The following is a 23,076-nucleotide window of genomic DNA, read 5'->3' as shown; positions in this document are numbered from 1 at the left end:
GAGGGAGGGAGAAAGGGAGACACAGGGAGACGGACAGAGGGAGGAGGCTGACAGAGGGAGGGAGAAAGGGAGACACAGGGAGACGGACAGAGGAAGGAGGCTGACAGAGGGAGGGAGAAAGGGAGACACAGGGAGACCAAATCACCCTTGGGTGGTGTGGACATGTCCGCTCGTCAGCAGGTGGACTGTGTGCATGTAGACAAGGTTTGCCAGTGCCTGAACCCCCCCCTTTTTCCATTGCAAAACACTGGGCCATGTGTCAATCTGTGCACGAGTAGATCCTTGCTGCAGGCACAAACCTAACCTTACACCTAGTATACCCACTCACTGTGTTTGGTAGAACCCAGTCACAAATGCATAAGTTACCTACCTGCATACACAAATAGATATTAAAAGCACCATTTGCCCACGTACAGTGCAACACGTAAGGTGCATTTGCATGTCTCGCTACGACCGCTCACGACACTGCTGACTACGGTAAAAAATCATGCATCAACTAAGAGTGTGTCACACATAGGTAAAGTGTTGAAAGCTGTGGCCAAGGGACATACCCATGCACAAGTGCACTATGAGAGGAATGCTAGACATATCCAACTACCCAGAGGAACTGTGACAACCTGAATCTGTATGAAACATGGATGTCGCATGTAACACTATTAACATTGTCTCTCTCTCACACACAGGTCAACGTCGTCGATCTCCCCCCAACACTGGGGGGGAAGAATCACAGGACCAGGCTCCGCCTGAAGAGGATCCCACCAGCAGCGACAACTCTCACCACTCCCTGGATGACCCCGACCAACCTGGCCCCTCTGGTGCCCAAACACCTGCAGCACCTGCGTCAGGTACAACTGGGCCAACCACCACCCCCATTCCCTCCACATCCCAGGATACACCAAGGAGCCCTGCTCGCACACAACGCAGCCAGTCTGACCAGGAGGGACAAGGCACTCCGGGCACCCAGGAGGAGGCAGGCGATCCCGCAAATGCCATCCCTCAGGGGTCCCGGAGATCCGATGTGCCCACAACGGCAGGCCAGGCGCAAGTGGGCAGGGGTGGTGGGAGTGGAGAACGGCGGAGGCGCGAACCTGACCAGTTGACTCAGGAACCGGTAATGTCACATGTCAGCAACATCCTGGATACATACCGGCGTGACACCAGGGGCATCAGCCAGGTAGTGGAGGCCCTCAACGAGTTGAAGAACATGCAGGCCGAGCACAACATGCCAGTCAACAGCGACACCAAGGACGGATGGAGGCAAGACTGGCTGAGCTCCTGGCGGTGCACACGGACATGAACCGTTCACTCTGTCGGATTGCCGACAACATGGGCAACCCTCCCTGTGCCACCAGGCGAAGATCACCACCAGCCACAGGGAGGGATCAGGAGGAGGAGGATTCATCCGACGGAGCATCACAAGCATCGTCACGGCCTGCTTCTGAGGGTCCCCGGAGGAAGATAGGTCGTCCACGCAAAAGACCGTGAGAGTCAGCGCAACATCACCATCTCCCAGGTCACCTGGCCTGGCACCTGGCCCTCTGGCCCAACAGCAGCACATCATCAAATGATATTCTCTGCCACATGGACTTGCTGGTCACTGTCTGACCAATGTTGACAAAGACTTTGGCATGGACTCTGATGACTTACAATGGCAAGGATACCAACTCCCCCAGTGAACTTTGGATTCTACACACCCGGAAAGCACCTCTTGTCATCCCCCCCCAACACCTACCCCACCACAAATAAAAAACATCACAAGCAACAGATGATGCCGTCATTTTGCATTATTCCATTACATGTGTGTGTAGTGAAGTCAAACCATGCCTGAGTTTGGAAATTACTCCAACCATCCATACCCTGGGTTCTCAGTCTGGCACAGGACACACATGGGTCACAATCAATCATCCAATACAGACATGGAGTACCATACTCACCCGTGATGGTCCCAACCAGCTGAGGGGGTGAACGCACAACAGTGCGTACAGACCTATTTAGAAGAGCAACAGTCATGCGTAGAGGTCAGGGATCATGTGGAGTGTCCTGGGGAGGGAGTCCCAGGTATGTGTAGCCAGGTGGGTGAACTATGTCCTGCATGCTGGAGTAAGGTGGATGTGGAGAATGTTGGACAGGCCAAGGTGGGATGCATGGAGATGGCACAATGGGGTCTTGTATGACATGCCACAATACTTACACAGCCATGTACATCATGCCCAATACAGATTATAATCCCTGACAAACAGCTTGCATCTTGCTACTCTACACATAGACTCATATGCACTAACTCTGTAAACTATGCCAGACATGCCGCATGCACAGTGGCAACAGACCAGCATTGACAGAGATGAGGCACCTTGGAGGCAGAGGGACACCTTTATTGGTCATGTGTGTCAGAAGGCAAATGCATATATGTTAACACATACACAGGTCATGTGGATGAACATGTGCGACCGACACTGGCACCCCCCTTTGCACCACAGATGCTGGAAATCCATAGAACTGACACACAAGTGACGGGTTACAGCTCAACACCCCTGCTGCTCACGGAGAGGCTGCCATACACCATTGAGCCTCTAATGGGGAAGTCCCACACTATGTCAAGCATTTGCAACCCGTATGTGTCCGAGGCCAGTGTTACACACATTGATGCCTTCATCTCAATCCACTATCCCATTACAGATGACTGTCACCAAGTGTGACTATCAATTCAGGTGAATCCAGCTCCATGTCATGTGCGCCATGGTGATTCCACATGTATGCAAAGTAACCAAACATGAACAGGAGCAGTGCACACACATTCAAAACAAATACCACACCCAAAAAGCCGTGCTGCATCCCTTACCCTAAGGAGATTTTCAAACTTGTCCGTGCATGTCACGCTGATTCAGCACACGTTGCTGTGTTCATGAGGAATAGCAGGAGCCCAACAATGCCACCAGCAGACAGCATGCGCAAATACCTGGGGATGAGAGACACACAATAAGTCAGCCAAATGAAGCACATCCGCATGCATGGGCATGTACTCGACACGTATAAGGTTATCAACATGCTAGGTGAGAGTGATGACTCAGGAAATACATTCTTCTATAGCACCATCACTCGAGTGACACATCCAAACACACCTCTGACTCACTTGGCATACATGCAGATGGACCCACACATCGCAACACATGCCACACAAGGCCCAATGCGTGCACACTCAGACACTGGAACTCACCACTATGCAAAGAAGGTGCGTATGAGCCGACTCCGGATGACCTCTCCCGCCTCCTCCTCCTCCACATCACTTGCCTCGTCACCAAGCCCTTCTTCCTCCACGGGTGGATGGTCCTGCTCATCGGGATCCAGGATGAGTGGCACAGCTTTCTCCACTGCCATGTTGTGCAGCATGCAGAAGACCATGAAGATTTTGCAGACCTTCACCGGTGCATATGGGAGGGCGCCGCCGGTTTTGTGGAGGCAACGGAATCGGCTCTTCAGGAGGCCAAACGTCCTCTCTATCACTCGCCTGGTCTGGCCATGGGCGTTGTTGTAGCGGTGCTCGGCAGCCGTGCTGGGGTTGCGGAGAGGTGTGATCAGCCATGGCATGTTGGGATAGCCAGCGTCCCCTACATGGAAACATCATGGACAAAAGTGGGTCAGGAGAAGCAGTAAGACAAGAAGATGATGCTAAATACAGGAGTGACAGAGTATACCCACCAACAATACATGCTCATTTGTTGCGCAGCTGCAGCATCATTTCAGGCACCCTGCTACGCCTCATGATGTAGGCATCGTGTGCTGACCCTGGAAAACGAGCACAGACATGTGAAATCACCATGTTGGCAAGACACACCACAAGGGCATTAATGGAGTGGTAATGCTTGCGGTTACGAAACGCTACCTCACGTGCCTGCGGTGGTACCAAAGCCACATGTGTTCCATTTATGGAGCCAATGACATGGGGCATCCCTCCCAGGGCATAGAATTCACCCTTGACACCTCTCAACTGCTCAGGAGTTGGGAACCTGATTAACTCATCCAGGTGAACCAACATGGCCTCTAAAAAATCATGCAGAACACGGCTGAACATGGTCTGGGACATGCCACCAACATGAGCTATAGTGTATTGAAAGGTACCCGTGGCAAAGAAATGGAGGGCTGCCATCACCTTCATCTTGGGTGTCAGTGCAGTAGGATACCTGTGTAGCGGTTCGAGGTGTGGTGCCAGCCTTGCCGTCAAGTTCTCGATCAACGGTCGGGGGAAGCGGTAGCGGCGTATACAGTCACGTTCCCTCAGCTCAGCCAAGTCTGGAATTGGTCGGGGGAGAGGCGGAGCCCTGCAGTAATTTGGAAGGGACAACGAAGAGTGAGTACAGTACAACAACAATGTCAATGTACTGAGCACATGTTCAACAGCCAATACACATATGCTACATACAGAGTCAGGTCTGTGCAATATGTCCTGGACACGTATGCCAGCCAGGTGACACTCCTACCAAGAGACAGCTACTAACGTGGATTCTGAACCTCCACATGCCATGGTATGTAAGTAGCTGTGGGCCAGTGTAAGTGAACAGGCAGACGCATTACAGGAGTGACAGACATCCCCGTATGTGCAGGAGAAGGATGTGTATCATAAGGAAAGGTTGCGGAACAGTAGAGGCACAGGGCACATGTCCGTGAAAAAAGGACAGACCACACGCATTGCCATGAAGGGGTACAGGTCACGACTGATCACACATACATTGAGAATGCGCAGATATGTCCTTGTCTCGCTAGTACATGTTGGATGCATACATTCACACGTTATTTCTGATTCCACATGTGGCATGGTGTGCGTGATGGTGTGCCATGCCCATCTACACACAGACACATGTTGGTTGCAGCAACTGCAGATGCATTTGATGGAACACCAACAGCAAGCGCATGGGAACGCATTACACACACATGACATAGTCACGTCGTGCAACGCGTGTAGTCACATGTCAGGTGTAAGAATCCGTGTACCTGGCATCAGGGGACAGTTGCGGGTGTGGATGACTGTGCCATGCCAGTGACGCATCGCTCAAAAAGTCTGTACTACATGCTCACATGTCAAAGGAGTGAAGGGGATGTGTGGCACACAGTGCACCATCACACATGACATGTGTACACAGCTCATCACACATCAATTGGCTTCACACCTCAGGAGATATGTGCCACTTCACAGCCTGACACACCTATGCCCGACACATGTAGTACTGCACAGACAATGCCTTGATGTCCTGCTTGGCCAAGTATGACAGCTCAATTCCTTTCTATGTGCAGCCTGTAACCACTGTCAGGTGTGAAACACACCATACATATGCTCTGAGGGCGTGTGTACGGTCCCTATCACTATGGGAGTGCTTCCGTAGGCGTATGCCATAGTAATACGGACCATACACGCGTGTGTACGGTCCCTATCACTATGGGAGTGCTGCCGTAGGGGTATGCCATAGTAATACAGACCGTACACGCGTGTGTACGATCCCTATCACTATGGGAGTGCTTCTGTAGGCGTACGTCATAGTAATATGGACCGTACACGCGTGTGTACGGTCCCTATCTCTATGGGAGTGCTGCCGTAGGGGAACGCCATAGTAATACGGACCGTACACGCGTGTGTACGGTCCCTATCACTATCGGAGTGCTGCCGTAGGAGTACGCCATAGTAATACGGACCGTACACGCGTGTGTACGGTCCCTATCACTATGGGAGTGCTGCCGTAGGGGTACGCCATAGTAATACGGACCGTACACGCGTGTGTACGGTCCCTATCACTATGGGAGTGCTGCCGTAGGGGTACGCCATAGTAATACGGACCGTACACGCATGTGTACGGTCCCTATCACTATGGGAGTGCTGCCGTAGGGGTACGCCATAGTCCTGCTGGGGGACTCACCTGAGAGCCACAAAAACCGTGGGCGCCATCGCCTGACCCACATCCAGAAGCGTGTGCTGGCGGTGGTATTCCCGGACTTGGATAGGCGCTTACAGGGGAAGCAACAGCAGGAAGGGGGTAGGTAGATGTGTTTTTGTTGTGTGTCACCAGCTTTTGTAAGTGCACAGTTGCATGGATACACTGCCAGGGTTTAAATGTGCAGTGCAGATCCTGTTCCCCAAAGTAAACCGGTGCTGTTCTTCCTCCCTTCCCCTCCTTGACATGTGTTCCCTGGTCTGTGTGTAGACACTCTTGCACAAGGTTATCTAGGCTGCCAGTTAATCCAAGTGCCCAATGCTTGCAGCATTATGTGTGGGGGTGGTGTGTAACAGGTTTTGGCACCTTGCCTGTGCCCTGTCCAGTTCAGTCATAGTGGGGTCCATGTTAGTTGGCACTGATGGTGATTCCCGACATAGGAGTGTGTCTTAGAAGTGTACTGCCTTACAGCATGCATGACCAATGTTGTGCCCTCAGACATGATGTGCATGAGTGGGAGATATGCATAGTGCAGGGACGGGTAATTCAGTTGCAGTCATATCCATCCAGGACCATGGAGGAGTGTGGGCACTACAGTCCCCTGGGGCACCTTTTCCTAGGTATCATGTGTGTCATCCAACAATGTGGACATTCTCTGTGTCTTCAGCATAGGTTGCGCGCTGTGGCATTGTACCCTAGCCTACTTTGTACGTACGTGAAGTGTGCTACATGTGTCCACTGTACAGGGTGACTCAATTTGGCTTGTGCATACTCATAGTGGCCAGTGCCTGTTTGTCTGTGTACCACTGTCTGATGAAGGTTGTTTGTCAATGATATATGTGGACAGGCGCACGAGGGGTAGTTAGTGTACATAATGGATTTATTTCAGGGCATGTGTTTTCATCCCAGAGTAAGAGGTGTGAGTACTTCCTCTGTCTCACTCACATTGTCTCAGGTAGGGGGGGTTTGTGCGGGCAAGGCCTACATGTCCATACCTTATGTCTCCTTGCCAGGTCTGGCCTGTGTTTGAAGTTTGGCTGGACATACACTCGACATGCAGTGAGCCAGTCATGTTGGGCATGGTTTAATGTATTTGCTATGCAGCATGTACCAAAACTTAAAAGACATGTTTCCTGCTCATCCCTTTTTTGGCAACGGTGTGTGGTGCAGATGCTGTGCTCGAGTGTCCCCAGAGCCTGGCTCCTCTGTCTCATTTGATATCAAGTTCTTTGCTGTTGTGTCATGCTCACCATTGTTTGTCAGTGGCATGGTGGGTCAACCTACTGTGTGGTGCAGGGCCTACATATGTGCGTAGTATTGTAGATGTTACTCATGTTGCTTTTCATGCTATGCACTGTGACCTATGTAGACTTGAATCATGTGACATATGTATACAGGTGTCTGATTATTTCCTGTCTCTTCACCTTGCCCACAGCATCGTCGGGGGACACCGAGGGAGACACTGGCACGGACCTTGAGGAGGGAACGAGCACCAGTGCCAGCAGTGCTGTCGAGTCTGGCGCGGCGAGTGGCACGGAGGCCGAGGGGAGTGAAGCGGAGTACCTGTCCAGTCCCACGACCGACTATGACGCAGACGGGTCCGAGGCTGAGCTCCCAGAGGGGGCGGAGGCTGCTCTGACAGTGGGATGGGTATTCCCAGACGTGGGACCCGTGCTCACTACGCCACTGGAGTCAAGCTATCCTGGCTGATGACGGCTGATAGCCAGAAACCGGTCCTAGGATGCTTGATTCCGGTCCAGTGAAGACATGGCTTGGCAGTTCGGGCTGGACTGTTCCCATGAGGCACAGGGTCAAGACTGATTTGCATATGGCCATGTCTAAACTGGGGTGGTGTAGTGGGCAAAAGAACAATGGATTTAACCCAGATCTCTTGACCGGGGGAGAATGTCTGCATTGTCAGCATTCCGTCCATCAAATGTTTGTTGTAACGCTTTTTGCCCTAAGTGGGATGGGTATTCCCAGACGTGGGACCCGTGCTCACTACGCCACTGGAGTCAAGCTATCCTGGCTGATGACGGCTGATAGCCAGAAACCGGTCCTAGGATGCTTGATTCCGGTCCAGTGAAGACATGGCTTGGCAGTTCGGGCTGGACTGTTCCCATGAGGCACAGGGTCAAGACTGATTTGCATATGGCCATGTCTAAACTGGGGTGATGGATTTAACCCAGATCTCTTGACTGGGGGAGAATGTCTGCATTGTCAGCATTCCGTCCATCAAATGTTTGTTGTAACGCTTTTCGCCCTAAGTGGGATGGGTATTCCCAGACGTGGGACCCGTGCTCACTACGCCACTGGAGTCAAGCTATCCTGGCTGATGACGGCTGATAGCCAGAAACCGGTCCTAGGATGCTTGATTCCGGTCCAGTGAAGACATGGCTTGGCAGTTCGGGCTGGACTGTTCCCATGAGGCACAGGGTCAAGACTGATTTGCATATGGCCATGTCTAAACTGGGGTGGTGTAGTGGGCAAAAGAACGATGGATTTAACCCAGATCTCTTGACTGGGGGAGAATGTCTGCATTGTCAGTATTCCGTCCATCAATTGTTTGTTGTAACGCTTTTCGCCCTTAGTGGGATGGGTATTCCCAGACGTGGGACCCGTGCTCACTACGCCACTGGAGTCAAGCTATCCTGGCTGATGACGGCTGATAGCCAGAAACCGGTCCTAGGATGCTTGATTCCGGTCCAGTGAAGACATGGCTTGGCAGTTCGGGCTGGACTGTTCCCATGAGGCACAGGGTCAAGACTGATTTGCATATGGCCATGTCTAAACTGGGGTGGTGTAGTGGGCAAAAGAACGATGGATTTAACCCAGATCTCTTGACTGGGGGAGAATGTCTGCATTGTCAGCATTCCGTCCATCAATTGTTTGTTGTAACGCTTTTCGCCCCAAGTGGGATGGGTATTCCCAGACGTGGGACCCGTGCTCACTACGCCACTGGAGTCAAGCTATCCTGGCTGATGACGGCTGATAGCCAGAAACCGGTCCTAGGATGCTTGATTCCGGTCCAGTGAAGACATGGCTTGGCAGTTCGGGCTGGACTGTTCCCATGAGGCACAGGGTCAAGACTGATTTGCATATGGCCATGTCTAAACTGGGGTGGTGTAGTGGGCAAAAGAACGATGGATTTAACCCAGATCTCTTGACTGGGGGAGAATGTCTGCATTGTCAGCATTCCGTCCATCAAATGTTTGTTGTAACGCTTTTCGCCCTAAGTGGGATGGGTATTCCCAGACGTGGGACCCGTGCTCACTATGCCACTGGAGTCAAGCTATCCTGGCTGATGACGGCTGATAGCCAGAAACCGGTCCTAGGATGCTTGATTCCGGTCCAGTGAAGACATGGCTTGGCAGTTCGGGCTGGACTGTTCCCATGAGGCACAGGGTCAAGACTGATTTGCATATGGCCATGTCTAAACTGGGGTGGTGTAGTGGGCAAAAGAACGATGGATTTAACCCAGATCTCTTGACTGGGGGAGAATGTCTGCATTGTCAGCATTCCGTCCATCAATTGTTTGTTGTAACGCTTTTCGCCCTTAGTGGGATGGGTATTCCCAGACGTGGGACCCGTGCTCACTACGCCACTGGAGTCAAGCTATCCTGGCTGATGACGGCTGATAGCCAGAAACCGGTCCTAGGATGCTTGATTCCGGTCCAGTGAAGACATGGCTTGGCAGTTCGGGCTGGACTGTTCCCATGAGGCACAGGGTCAAGACTGATTTGCATATGGCCATGTCTAAACTGGGGTGGTGTAGTGGGCAAAAGAACGATGGATTTAACCCAGATCTCTTGACTGGGGGAGAATGTCTGCATTGTCAGCATTCCGTCCATCAAATGTTTGTTGTAACGCTTTTCGCCCTAAGTGGGATGGGTATTCCCAGACGTGGGACCCGTGCTCACTACGCCACTGGAGTCAAGCTATCCTGGCTGATGACGGCTGATAGCCAGAAACCGGTCCTAGGATGCTTGATTCCGGTCCAGTGAAGACATTGCTTGGCAGTTCGGGCTGGACTGTTCCCATGAGGCACAGGGTCAAGACTGATTTGCATATGGCCATGTCTAAACTGGGGTGGTGTAGTGGGCAAAAGAACGATGGATTTAACCCAGATCTCTTGACTGGGGGAGAATGTCTGCATTGTCAGTATTCCGTCCATCAATTGTTTGTTGTAACGCTTTTCACCCTTAGTGGGATGGGTATTCCCAGACGTGGGACCCGTGCTCACTACGCCACTGGAGTCAAGCTATCCTGGCTGATGACGGCTGATAGCCAGAAACCGGTCCTAGGATGCTTGATTCCGGTCCAGTGAAGACATGGCTTGGCAGTTCGGGCTGGACTGTTCCCATGAGGCACAGGGTCAAGACTGATTTGCATATGGCCATGTCTAAACTGGGGTGGTGTAGTGGGCAAAAGAACGATGGATTTAACCCAGATCTCTTGACTGGGGGAGAATGTCTGCATTGTCAGCATTCCGTCCATCAATTGTTTGTTGTAACGCTTTTCGCCCCAAGTGGGATGGGTATTCCCAGACGTGGGACCCGTGCTCACTACGCCACTGGAGTCAAGCTATCCTGGCTGATGACGGCTGATAGCCAGAAACCGGTCCTAGGATGCTTGATTCCGGTCCAGTGAAGACATGGCTTGGCAGTTCGGGCTGGACTGTTCCCATGAGGCACAGGGTCAAGACTGATTTGCATATGGCCATGTCTAAACTGGGGTGGTGTAGTGGGCAAAAGAACGATGGATTTAACCCAGATCTCTTGACTGGGGGAGAATGTCTGCATTGTCAGCATTCCGTCCATCAATTGTTTGTTGTAACGCTTTTCGCTCTTAGTGGGATGGGTATTCCCAGACGTGGGACCCATGCTCACTACGCCACTGGAGTCAAGCTATCCTGGCTGATGACGGCTGATAGCCAGAAGCCGGTCCTAGGATGCTTGATTCCGGTCCAGTGAAGACATGGCTTGGCAGTTCGGGCTGGACTGTTCCCATGAGGCACAGGGTGAAGACTGATTTGCATATGGCCATGTCTAAACTGGGGTGGTGTAGTGGGCAAAAGAACGATGGATTTAACCCAGATCTCTTGACTGGGGGAGAATGTCTGCATTGTCAGCATTCCGTCCATCAATTGATTGTTGTAACGCTTTTCGCCCTAAGTGGGATGGGTATTCCCAGACGTGGGACCCGTGCTCACTACGCCACTGGAGTCAAGCTATCCTGGCTGATGACAGCTGATAGCCAGAAACCGGTCCTAGGATGCTTGATTCCGGTCCAGTGAAGACATGGCTTGGCAGTTCGGGCTGGACTGTTCCCATGAGGCACAGGGTCAAGACTGATTTGCATATGGCCATGTCTAAACTGGGGTGGTGTAGTGGGCAAAAGAACGATGGATTTAACCCAGATCTCTTGACTGGGGGAGAATGTCTGCATTGTCAGCATTCCGTCCATCAATTGTTTGTTGTAACGCTTTTCGCCCTAAGTGGGATGGGTATTCCCAGACGTGGGACCCGTGCTCACTACGCCACTGGAGTCAAGCTATCCTGGCTGATGACGGCTGATAGCCAGAAACCGGTCCTAGGATGCTTGATTCCGGTCCAGTGAAGACATGGCTTGGCAGTTCGGGCTGGACTGTTCCCATGAGGCACAGGGTCAAGACTGATTTGCATATGGCCATGTCTAAACTGGGGTGGTGTAGTGGGCAAAAGAACGATGGATTTAACCCAGATCTCTTGACTGGGGGAGAATGTCTGCATTGTCAGCATTCCGTCCATCAATTGTTTGTTGTAACGCTTTTCGCCCTAAGTGGGATGGGTATTCCCAGACGTGGGACCCGTGTTCACTACGCCACTGGAGTCATGCTATCCTGGCTGATGACGGCTGATAGCCAGAAACCGGTCCTAGGATGCTTGATTCCGGTCCAGTGAAGACATGGCTTGGCAGTTCGGGCTGGACTGTTACCATGAGGCACAGGGTCAAGACTGATTTGCATATGGCCATGTCTAAACTGGGGTGGTGTAGTGGGCAAAAGAACGATGGATTTAACCCAGATCTCTTGACTGGGGGAGAATGTCTGCATTGTCAGCATTCCGTCCATCAATTGTTTGTTGTAACGCTTTTCGCCCTAAGTGGGATGGGTATTCCCAGACGTGGGACCCGTGCTCACTACGCCACTGGAGTCAAGCTATCCTGGCTGATGACGGCTGATAGCCAGAAACCGGTCCTAGGATGCTTGATTCCGGTCCAGTGAAGACATGGCTTGGCAGTTCGGGCTGGACTGTTCCCATGAGGCACAGGGTGAAGACTGATTTGCATATGGCCATGTCTAAACTGGGGTGGTGTAGTGGGCAAAAGAACGATGGATTTAACCCAGATCTCTTGACTGGGGGAGAATGTCTGCATTGTCAGCATTCCGTCCATCAATTGTTTGTTGTAACGCTTTTCGCCCTAAGTGGGATGGGTATTCCCAGACGTGGGACCCGTGCTCACTACGCCACTGGAGTCAAGCTATCCTGGCTGATGACGGCTGATAGCCAGAAACCGGTCCTAGGATGCTTGATTCCGGTCCAGTGAAGACATGGCTTGGCAGTTCGGGCTGGACTGTTCCCATGAGGCACAGGGTCAAGACTGATTTGCATATGGCCATGTCTAAACTGGGGTGGTGTAGTGGGCAAAAGAACGATGGATTTAACCCAGATCTCTTGACTGGGGGAGAATGTCTGCATTGTCAGCATTCCGTCCATCAATTGTTTGTTGTAACGCTTTTCGCCCTAAGTGGGATGGGTATTCCCAGACGTGGGACCCGTGCTCACTACGCCACTGGAGTCAAGCTATCCTGGCTGATGACGGCTGATAGCCAGAAACCGGTCCTAGGATGCTTGATTCCGGTCCAGTGAAGACATGGCTTGGCAGTTCGGGCTGGACTGTTCCCATGAGGCACAGGGTCAAGACTGATTTGCATATGGCCATGTCTAAACTGGGGTGGTGTAGTGGGCAAAAGAACGATGGATTTAACCCAGATCTCTTGAGTGGGGGAGAATGTCTGCATTGTCAGCATTCCGTCCATCAATTGTTTGTTGTAACGCTTTTCGCCCTAAGTGGGATGGGTATTCCCAGACGTGGGACCCGTGCTCACTACGCCACTGGAGTCAAGCTATCCTGGCTGATGACAGCTGATAGCCAGAAACCGGTCCTAGGATGCTTGATTCCGGTCCAGTGAAGACATGGCTTGGCAGTTCGGGCTGGAATGTTCCCATGAGGCACAGGGTCAAGACTGATTTGCATATGGCCATGTCTAAACTGGGGTGGTGTAGTGGGCAAAAGAACGATGGATTTAACCCAGATCTCTTGACTGGGGGAGAATGTCTGCATTGTCAGCATTCCGTCCATCAATTGTTTGTTGTAACGCTTTTCGCCCTAAGTGGGATGGGTATTCCCAGACGTGGGACCCGTGCTCACTACGCCACTGGAGTCAAGCTATCCTGGCTGATGACAGCTGATAGCCAGAAACCGGTCCTAGGATGCTTGATTCCGGTCCAGTGAAGACATGGCTTGGCAGTTCGGGCTGGACTGTTCCCATGAGGCACAGGGTCAAGACTGATTTGCATATGGCCATGTCTAAACTGGGGTGGTGTAGTGGGCAAAAGAACAATGGATTTAACCCAGATCTCTTGACTGGGGGAGAATGTCTGCATTGTCAGCATTCCGTCCATCAATTGTTTGTTGTAAAGCTGAAAGCAGCACTCCATCCATCGCCGCCCCCTCCATTCCCATCACCGGCCTCCCACTTGCTCGGGTCCCTTCCAGCCGTGCTAGGCGACCACATGTCTCCTTCGTGCCAGGCACCGCACCCCCTGCCCCTGTCTCCACTGCTGCCGTGAATGCCGAGTCTGTGGACATTCTGCGGCAGTTGCAGGTTGGTCAGACATCGATGCTTAATGTCCTCCATGGCCACACCCGAGTGCTCACTCAGATGGAGGCGTACATGGAGGGCATGTCAGTTGCGATGTCTGACCAACGCATGTTGCTGAGGTCCATAGACTCGACACTGACTGCAGCAGTGGGTCTCCTGCAGCGCTGCGTCCCCCCCCACCCCTGCACCATCCGCAATACCCACTCCCATGCCTGTTCACAGCACACCCAGACGTCCCCATGCACGCACCCCACCAGACACAGGCAGCACACCACCAGGGAAGCCAAAGCGCACACCTCCCGTCACGCACGCACAGGGTGAAGTAGGCACACCCACTGGGTCGGGGGGCAAACGGAAAACACGCAGCCACAGTGGGAGTCCGCAGTCCTCACTTCCCACTTCCTCCAAATCCACACCCCTCAGCTCTCCTGCCCAACGGTCGGACAAGCAGTCCTTCCTGGCCAGTCTCTCCATCAGCCCCAGTGTGGCACCACCCCGCAAGCGCTGGTGCAAGGACCCGGGCAGGGTAGTTGAGTCCACCCCCCTGTCAACACCCTCCCCCAGTAGCGCTGCAACCCATCCCTCCGACCCTCCCCCCCTCCTGGGGCCTGTGGTTCCTTCGGGTGCAGGGGAGACACTGGGGGACCTTGCAACCGTGTGCAGCGCCATCCTCACCACCACCTTTGGCGCTGCCCCACCCCCTGTGGTGGAGTCCTCCATCCCTGCACCCACAACACCTACCCTTGCCCCTCCTGTCCCTGCGGTGCCTGGTCCTTCCCCCCCACATGATGCATCCACTCCTGTGGAAGTAAAGGAACTTTGAAAAGTGCAGGCAAGCTAGGGGACACGCGTCCCAATGTGTCCCCCACCAGGATGTGAACTATGGACTGCCCTATGGGCATTGTAAATATTGCTCTTTTACGAGACAAATATTTTTCATGCTGAATAAAGCAGTTTTTTTTCCCCTTTGAACACTAATGCTTTTCTGGAATTGCTGTTGGTGATGCTGCTACATGATTTTGGGTGGTGATAATGTGTTAGGTGTCTGGGAAATGTAGTAGTGTGCTGCTCATGGGGTGTACCCTGGTATCTATGTGCCATCAGAAGGTATTTGCAAATAATCTTTGGTCATGTTAGCTGTTACTGCATGGTGCCATTGTCCCAAGGTGTGTTCCTTCCTCTGTGGAGCCTGACATCTTCCCTGCAGGGTGTTTTCAAAATGTTGTTCTGAGCTGTGTCTACATTTGCTGGGTGTGTGACGGATCCCTTCAACTTTGGCCATGCATGCTGGGCAATGTCTCCACCTGCATCGTTTGTGGCATCCTTGATGGTCACTGTACTTGTGTATGGAGTATATTGACATGACTTCATGTGGACATGTTCCCTTTTCCGCACTATGCATGTGTGTACTCCCAGCCTCGCACACATGTGTTATGTGTTCTGCAGGGTCTTTGAGCACATGACTGACAATTGTGGGCATTGTATCTGTGGGTACTCCACCCTTTTCTTTCCATGGGCACTGCTGGGAGGACTCTGCACCCACCCCTCCTATGTCTGGGCACTGCTGGGAGGACTCTGCACCCACCCCTCCTATGTCTGGGCACTGCTGGGAGTGATAGGCACCCACCCCTCCTATGTCTGGGCACTGCTGGGAGTGATAGGCACCCACCCCTCCTGTGTCTGGGCACTGCTGGGAGGACTCTGCACCCACCACTCCTATGTCTGGGCACTGCTGGGAGGACTCTGCACCCACCCCTCCTATGTCTGGGCACTGCTGGGAGTGATAGGCACCCACCCCTCCTGTGTCTGGGCACTGCTTGGAGGACTCTGCACCCACCCCTCCTATGTCTGGGCACTGCTGGGAGGACTCTGCACCCACCCCTCCTATGTCTGGGCACTGCTGGGAGGACTCTGCACCCACCCCTCCTATGTCTGGGCACTGCTGGGAGTGATAGGCACCCACCCCTCCTATGTCTGGGCACTGCTGGGAGGACTCTGCACCCACCCCTCCTATGTCTGGGCACTGCTGGGAGGACTCTGCACCCACCCCTCCTATGTCTGGGCACTGCTGGGAGGACTCTGCACCCACCCCTCCTATGTCTGGGCACTGCTGGGAGTGATAGGCACCCACCCCTCCTGTGTCTGGGCACTGCTGGGAGGACTCTGCACCCACCCCTCCTATGTCTGGGCACTGCTGGGAGTGATAGGCACCCACCCCTCCTGTGTCTGGGCACTGCTGGGAGGACTCTGCACCCACCCCTCCTATGTCTGGGTGCTGCTGGCAGGACTCTGCACCCACCCCTCCTATGTCTGGGCACTGCTGGGAGTGATAGGCACCCACCCCTCCTGTGTCTGGGCACTGCTGGGAGTGAGAGGCACCCACCCCTCCTATGTCTGGGCACTGCTGGGAGGACTCTGCACCCACCCCTCCTATGTCTGGGCACTGCTGGGAGGACTCTGCACCCACCCCTCCTATGTCTGGGCACTGCTGGGAGTGATAGGCACCCACCCCTCCTGTGTCTGGGCACTGCTGGGAGGACTCTGCACCCACCCCTCCTATGTCTGGGCACTGCTGGGAGGACTCTGCACCCACCCCTCCTATGTCTGGGCACTGCTGGGAGGACTCTGCACCCACCCCTCCTATGTCTGGGCACTGCTGGGAGGACTCTGCACCCACCCCTCCTGTGTCTGGGCACTGCTGGGAGTGATAGGCACCCACCCCTCCTGTGTCTGGGCACTGCTGGGAGTGATAGGCACCCACCCCTCCTATGTCTGGACACTGCTGGGAGGACTCTGCACCCACCCCTCCTATGTCTGGGCACTGCTGGGAGGACTCTGCACCCACCCCTCCTATGTCTGGGCACTGCTGGAAGTGATAGGCACCCACCCCTCCTATGTCTGGGCACTGCTGGGAGTGATAGGCACCCACCCCTCCTGTGTCTGGGCACTGCTGGGAGGACTCTTTACCCACCCCTCCTATGTCTGGGCACTGCTGGGAGTGATAGGCACCCACCCCTCCTATGTCTGGGCACTGCTGGGAGTGATAGGCACCCACGCCTCCTGTGTCTGGGCACTGCTGGGAGGACTCTGCACCGACCCCTCCTATGTCTGGGCACTGCTGGGAGTGATGGGCACCCACACCTATGTCTCTGTCCACTGTTGTGGATGGTAGCACGACACCCACTCACCCGCCTGCACCCTTGGTGCAGTACACCGCTCACCTGGCCATCAACCCCCCCAATATACTGGTCAGATGCTGCACCAGGCAGTGGGCTAGGCGTGGTATGACCCGTACCCACGCTCTGCAGGCCTGGGTACGGCCCGTAGCCAGCCCTTTAGAATGTGGGTACGGTGCATAGCCCCAATGTTGGGGTGCCTTAGGGGTACGCACCGTACCCACGCCTTCAGAGCGTGGGTATGCACTGTACCCATGCCTTCAGAGCGTGGGTACGGCCTGTACCCATGCCTTCAGAGTGTGGGTACGGGTCGTACCACGCGTACCTCTACGTCACCCCAACAATGGCGGTACGGCCCGTACCCACGTCCCAAAGGCATGGGTACGGCTCGTACCTCCATTGTTGTGGTGACGTAGGGGTACACTGGTACGACCCGTACCCACGCTCCTAAGGCCAGGGTACGCTCCGTACCCCCAATGTTGGGGTGCCGTAGAGGTACGGCCCGTACCCAGGCCTACAGAGCGTGGGTGTCTGGGCACTGCTGGGAGGACTCTGCACCCACCCCTCCTATGTCTGGGCACTGCTGGGAGGACTCTGCACCCACCCCTCCTATGTCTGGGCACTGCTGGGAGGACTCTGCACCCACCCCTCCTATGTCTGGGCACTGCTGGGAGTGATAGGCACCCACCCCTCCTGTGTCTGGGCACTGCTGGGAGGACTCTGCACCCACCCCTCCTATGTCTGGGCACTGCTGGGAGTGATAGGCACCCACCCCTCCTGTGTCTGGGCACTGCTGGGAGGACTCTGCACCCACCCCTCCTATGTCTGGGTGCTGCTGGCAGGACTCTGCACCCACCCCTCCTATGTCTGGGCACTGCTGGGAGTGATAGGCACCCACCCCTCCTGTGTCTGGGCACTGCTGGGAGTGAGAGGCACCCACCCCTCCTATGTCTGGGCACTGCTGGGAGGACTCTGCACCCACCCCTCCTATGTCTGGGCACTGCTGGGAGGACTCTGCACCCACCCCTCCTATGTCTGGGCACTGCTGGGAGTGATAGGCACCCACCCCTCCTGTGTCTGGGCACTGCTGGGAGGACTCTGCACCCACCCCTCCTATGTCTGGGCACTGCTGGGAGGACTCTGCACCCACCCCTCCTATGTCTGGGCACTGCTGGGAGGACTCTGCACCCACCCCTCCTATGTCTGGGCACTGCTGGGAGGACTCTGCACCCACCCCTCCTATGTCTGGGCACTGCTGGGAGTGATAGGCACCCACCCCTCCTATGTCTGGGCACTGCTGGGAGGACTCTGCACCCACCCCTCCTATGTCTGGGCACTGCTGGGAGGACTCTGCACCCACCCCTCCTATGTCTGGGCACTGCTGGGAGTGATAGGCACCCACCCCTCCTGTGTCTGGGCACTGCTGGGAGGACTCTGCACCCACCCCTCCTATGTCTGGGCACTGCTGGGAGGACTCTGCACCCACCCCTCCTATGTCTGGGCACTGCTGGGAGGACTCTGCACCCACCCCTCCTATGTCTGGGCACTGCTGGGAGTGATAGGCACCCACCCCTCCTGTGTCTGGGCACTGCTGGGAGTGATAGGCACCCACCCCTCCTATGTCTGGACACTGCTGGGAGGACTCTGCACCCACCCCTCCTATGTCTGGGCACTGCTGGGAGGACTCTGCACCCACCCCTCCTATGTCTGGGCACTGCTGGAAGTGATAGGCACCCACCCCTCCTATGTCTGGGCACTGCTGGGAGTGATAGGCACCCACCCCTCCTGTGTCTGGGCACTGCTGGGAGGACTCTTTACCCACCCCTCCTATGTCTGGGCACTGCTGGGAGTGATAGGCACCCACCCCTCCTATGTCTGGGCACTGCTGGGAGTGATAGGCACCCACGCCTCCTGTGTCTGGGCACTGCTGGGAGGACTCTGCACCGACCCCTCCTATGTCTGGGCACTGCTGGGAGTGATGGGCACCCACACCTATGTCTCTGTCCACTGTTGTGGATGGTAGCACGACACCCACTCACCCGCCTGCACCCTTGGTGCAGTACACCGCTCACCTGGCCATCAACCCCCCCAATATACTGGTCAGATGCTGCACCAGGCAGTGGGCTAGGCGTGGTATGACCCGTACCCACGCTCTGCAGGCCTGGGTACGGCCCGTAGCCAGCCCTTTAGAATGTGGGTACGGTGCATAGCCCCAATGTTGGGGTGCCTTAGGGGTACGCACCGTACCCACGCCTTCAGAGCGTGGGTATGCACTGTACCCATGCCTTCAGAGCGTGGGTACGGCCTGTACCCATGCCTTCAGAGTGTGGGTACGGGTCGTACCACGCGTACCTCTACGTCACCCCAACAATGGCGGTACGGCCCGTACCCACGTCCCAAAGGCATGGGTACGGCTCGTACCTCCATTGTTGTGGTGACGTAGGGGTACACTGGTACGACCCGTACCCACGCTCCTAAGGCCAGGGTACGCTCCGTACCCCCAATGTTGGGGTGCCGTAGAGGTACGGCCCGTACCCAGGCCTACAGAGCGTGGGTACGGGGCGCACCACGTGTACCCCTACGTCACCCCAACAATGTCGGTACGGCCCGTAACCAGGCCTTAGGAGCGTGGGAACGGGCAGTACCTCCATTGTTGGGGTGACGTAGAAGTACGCGTGGTACGACCCATACCCACGCTCCTAAGGCCTGGGTACGGGCCGTACCGACATTGTTGGGGTGACATAGGGGTACGCGTGGTGTGCCCCGTACCCAAGCTCTGTAGGCCTGGGTACGGGCCGTACCTCTACGGCACCCCAACATTGGGGGTACGGAGCATACCCAGGCCTTAGGAGCGTGGGTACGGGTCGTACCAGCGTACACCTACGTCAGCACAACAATGGAGGTACGAGCCGTACCCATGCCTTTGGGACGTGGGTACGGGCCGTACCGCCATTTTTGGGGTGACGTTGGGGTGGGCGTAGTACGACCCGTACCCACGCTCTTAAGGCGTGTGTACGGTACATACCAGAATTGCTATGTTGCCGGTTCGCGTCCATGTCGACTTCCGTTGTAGCGGGACGCTGGCCTTCGTGGACACGCCCCCACCCCCGAAGTGACCAGGCCCTGGGGGTCAGGTATGTCCAGGGCATGTATGATTTTGACCTTGTGTGGGGGTTCTGTTTCCTGCCCCTGCCCCCCCCTTTGCCCCTGGGTGTTGTTCTGACCTTCTGCGGCGTCTGCGTCGGTGCCTGTACAGCAGGTGGACTGCTATGAGGGCCGGGATGACACGTAGGTTCGGGTCCATGGCTGTTCGTCGCGTACAGGTACTCCTTGTGCGCGTCGTCCTGCTTTCCCGGCAGTTTTTGGCTGCCGGAAAATATCATCCGTGCGGAGGGACGTCGGTACGATTCGTACTTCCTGGTTCGTGAAACGCTGCCTGAATGCGTCCGTACGTAGCGTCGGCGCTGTCCCGGATCACATTGGGATGTATTTTTTCGTCGGTCGGTGTTTTGTACAATTCGTACAGAAATAGTGTTTCCGTACGGATCGTACTTGCATATTTGGAATGTTTTTTTACCGGGTACGAGTCGTACCCGGTTTCTCCAGGATCGGAATCTACACCTAAATATAATTAACTAAAACATATTTAAATATACTTAAATAAGCTTAAAATTAATAAATAATTAATGTAAGTTAAAGAACAATAAACGTATATTTTTATTTTTTAATAGATATATATTAACGTAAAAAAAAATAATCAATATTTTTACCGTAGTATAGCGGCAGGTTAAAATGTACCATTACCATTCCAGTGAGTGCAACAGTAGGGAAAGCGTCAGATAGCGTAGGGGTAAAAATTACTATTCCTACTCCAAAGAGTGCAACAGTAGGGAAAGCGTTGGATAGCGTAGGGGTAAAAATTACTATTCCCACTCCAGAGAGTGCAACAGTAGGGAAAGCGTTGGATAGCGGGAGGGTAAAATGTACTATTCCCACTCCAATGAGTGCAACAGTAGGGAAAACGTCACATAGCGTAGGGGTAAAAATTACTATTCCCACTCCAAAGAGTGCAACAGTAGGGAAAACGTTGGATAGCGTAGGGGTAAAAATTACTATTCCCACTCCAAAGAGTGCAACAGTAGGGAAAGCGTTGGATAGCGGGAGGGTAAAATTTACTATTCCCACTCCAGTGAGTGCAAAAATAGGGAAAGCGTTGGATAGCGTATGGGTAAAAACTTACTATTCCCACTCCAAAGAGTGCAACACTAGGGAAAGGGTTGGATAGCGGGAGGGTAAAATGTACTATTCCCACTACAGTGAGTGCAACAATAGGGAAAGCGTTGGATAGCGTATGTGTAAAAATTACTATTCTCACTCCAAAGAGTGCAACAGTAAGGATAGCGTTGGATAGCGTAGGGGTAAAAATTACTATTCCCACTCCAGAGTGCAACAGTAGGGAAAGCGTTGGATAGCGGGAGGGTAACATTTACTATTCCCACTCCAGTGAGTGCAACAATATGGAAAACGTTGGATACCGTAGGGGTAAAAATTACTATTCCCACTCCAAAGAGTGCAACAGTAGGGAAAGCGTTGGATAGCGGGAGGGTAACATTTACTATTCCCACTCCAGTGAGTGCAACAATAGGGAAAGCGTTGGATAGCGTATGGGTAAAAATTACTATTCTCACTCCAAAGAGTGCAACAGTAAGGATAGCGTTGGATAGCGTAGGGGTAAAAATTACTATTCCCACTCCAAAGAGTGGAACCGTAGGGAAAGCGTTGGATAGAGTAGGGGTAAAAATTACTATTCCCACTCCAATGAGTGCAGTAGTAGGGAAAATAATAATCTATTTTAAAAAAAAAAAAATTAATTATTAATACCAATACAAAAATTATTAAAATTAATTACCAATCACAAAATATTTTATAATCAATCAATTATAAATACCAATAAATATTTTTTTTTAATTATTTACCTATTAATAATTAATTAACAACCAATTACTTTTCAATACCAAAAAAGAATAAATGCAATTAATAATTAATTAATAGTAAATTAATTATCAATATACCAAAATGAATTCAATAATTAATTATTTTTAATTAAATTAATTCCCACCATATTCCCCTATAAACCCACAACCCACTACAAATAATAATTTAAAACAATTAACATAATTATCAATTAAACAATTAATAAAAATTAATTACCAATTAATACAAATTAATTACCAATTAATAATTAATCAACAACCAATTAATTTTCAATACCAAAATTAATACATAATAAAAAAAATACAATTAATAATTAATTAACAGTAAATTAATTATCAATACACAAAAATATGTTCAATAATTAATTAATTACAAATAAATTACTTCCCACCAAATTCCCCCAAAAACCTACAACCCACTACAAATTATAAATTAATACAATTAGCATAATTATCAATTAATACTTTAATACCATTTAATTACCAATTAATAATTAATTAATACATTAATTTTCAATACCAATAAATAAAAAAAAATATTTACTTAATTACTATTAATTACTTCTCACCCTATTCCCCTATAAACCCACAACCCGCTACGGAATTAAATTACGCAAAAATTTAATAACATAAAATTCATTACTTTTCAAAAATTAAACATACATTACAAAAAATAATATACACTTTTAACACATATACTAACATGCAAAACACTTTAAAAAAATAGATATTAATATAAATTCGATATTTTCTAATGCCTATATTATGTACTTCGATATTACTTACCTGCTATTCGATATTTTTAATGACTATATTATGTCCATTCGATATTATGTCCATTCTATATTTTAGACTCGATATTATGTCCATTCGATATTTTTTTTTCAATATTATGTCTAGTTACCGTATGGATGTGTGCAGGCAATGTTTTATATGTAAATGAATAAGTGCCAGGGCCCACAGTTTTGATTAGACGCACAAGGCCAGTGTTCCCAAATATCAGGGATGCCGAATACCAAGGCTTTCTAGCCTTGATTACACTTCATGCTACTTTCATCCAC

At 52.3% G+C, this 23,076-nt stretch overlaps 1 protein-coding gene across 1 annotated transcript in view; it reads right to left on the bottom strand.

Moving 5' to 3' along the window:
- The window catches only part of LOC146856329 (uncharacterized), a 32,223-nt gene extending 12,146 nt beyond the window's left edge, over positions 1-20,077 (bottom strand). The window contains exon 1 of the mRNA XM_085651242.1: positions 20,047-20,077. Coding sequence (XP_085507368.1) covers positions 20,047-20,077 — 31 coding nt within the window. The remainder of the gene's footprint in view (positions 1-20,046) is intronic.
- Between the last annotated feature and the right edge of the window lie 2,999 nt (positions 20,078-23,076).

Source organism: Triturus cristatus, chromosome 4_1 (genome assembly GCF_964204655.1).
Source record: "Triturus cristatus chromosome 4_1, aTriCri1.1, whole genome shotgun sequence".
Classification (NCBI taxonomy): Eukaryota; Metazoa; Chordata; class Amphibia; order Caudata; family Salamandridae; genus Triturus; species Triturus cristatus.
This window is presented reverse-complemented; position numbering and strand designations above follow the sequence as displayed.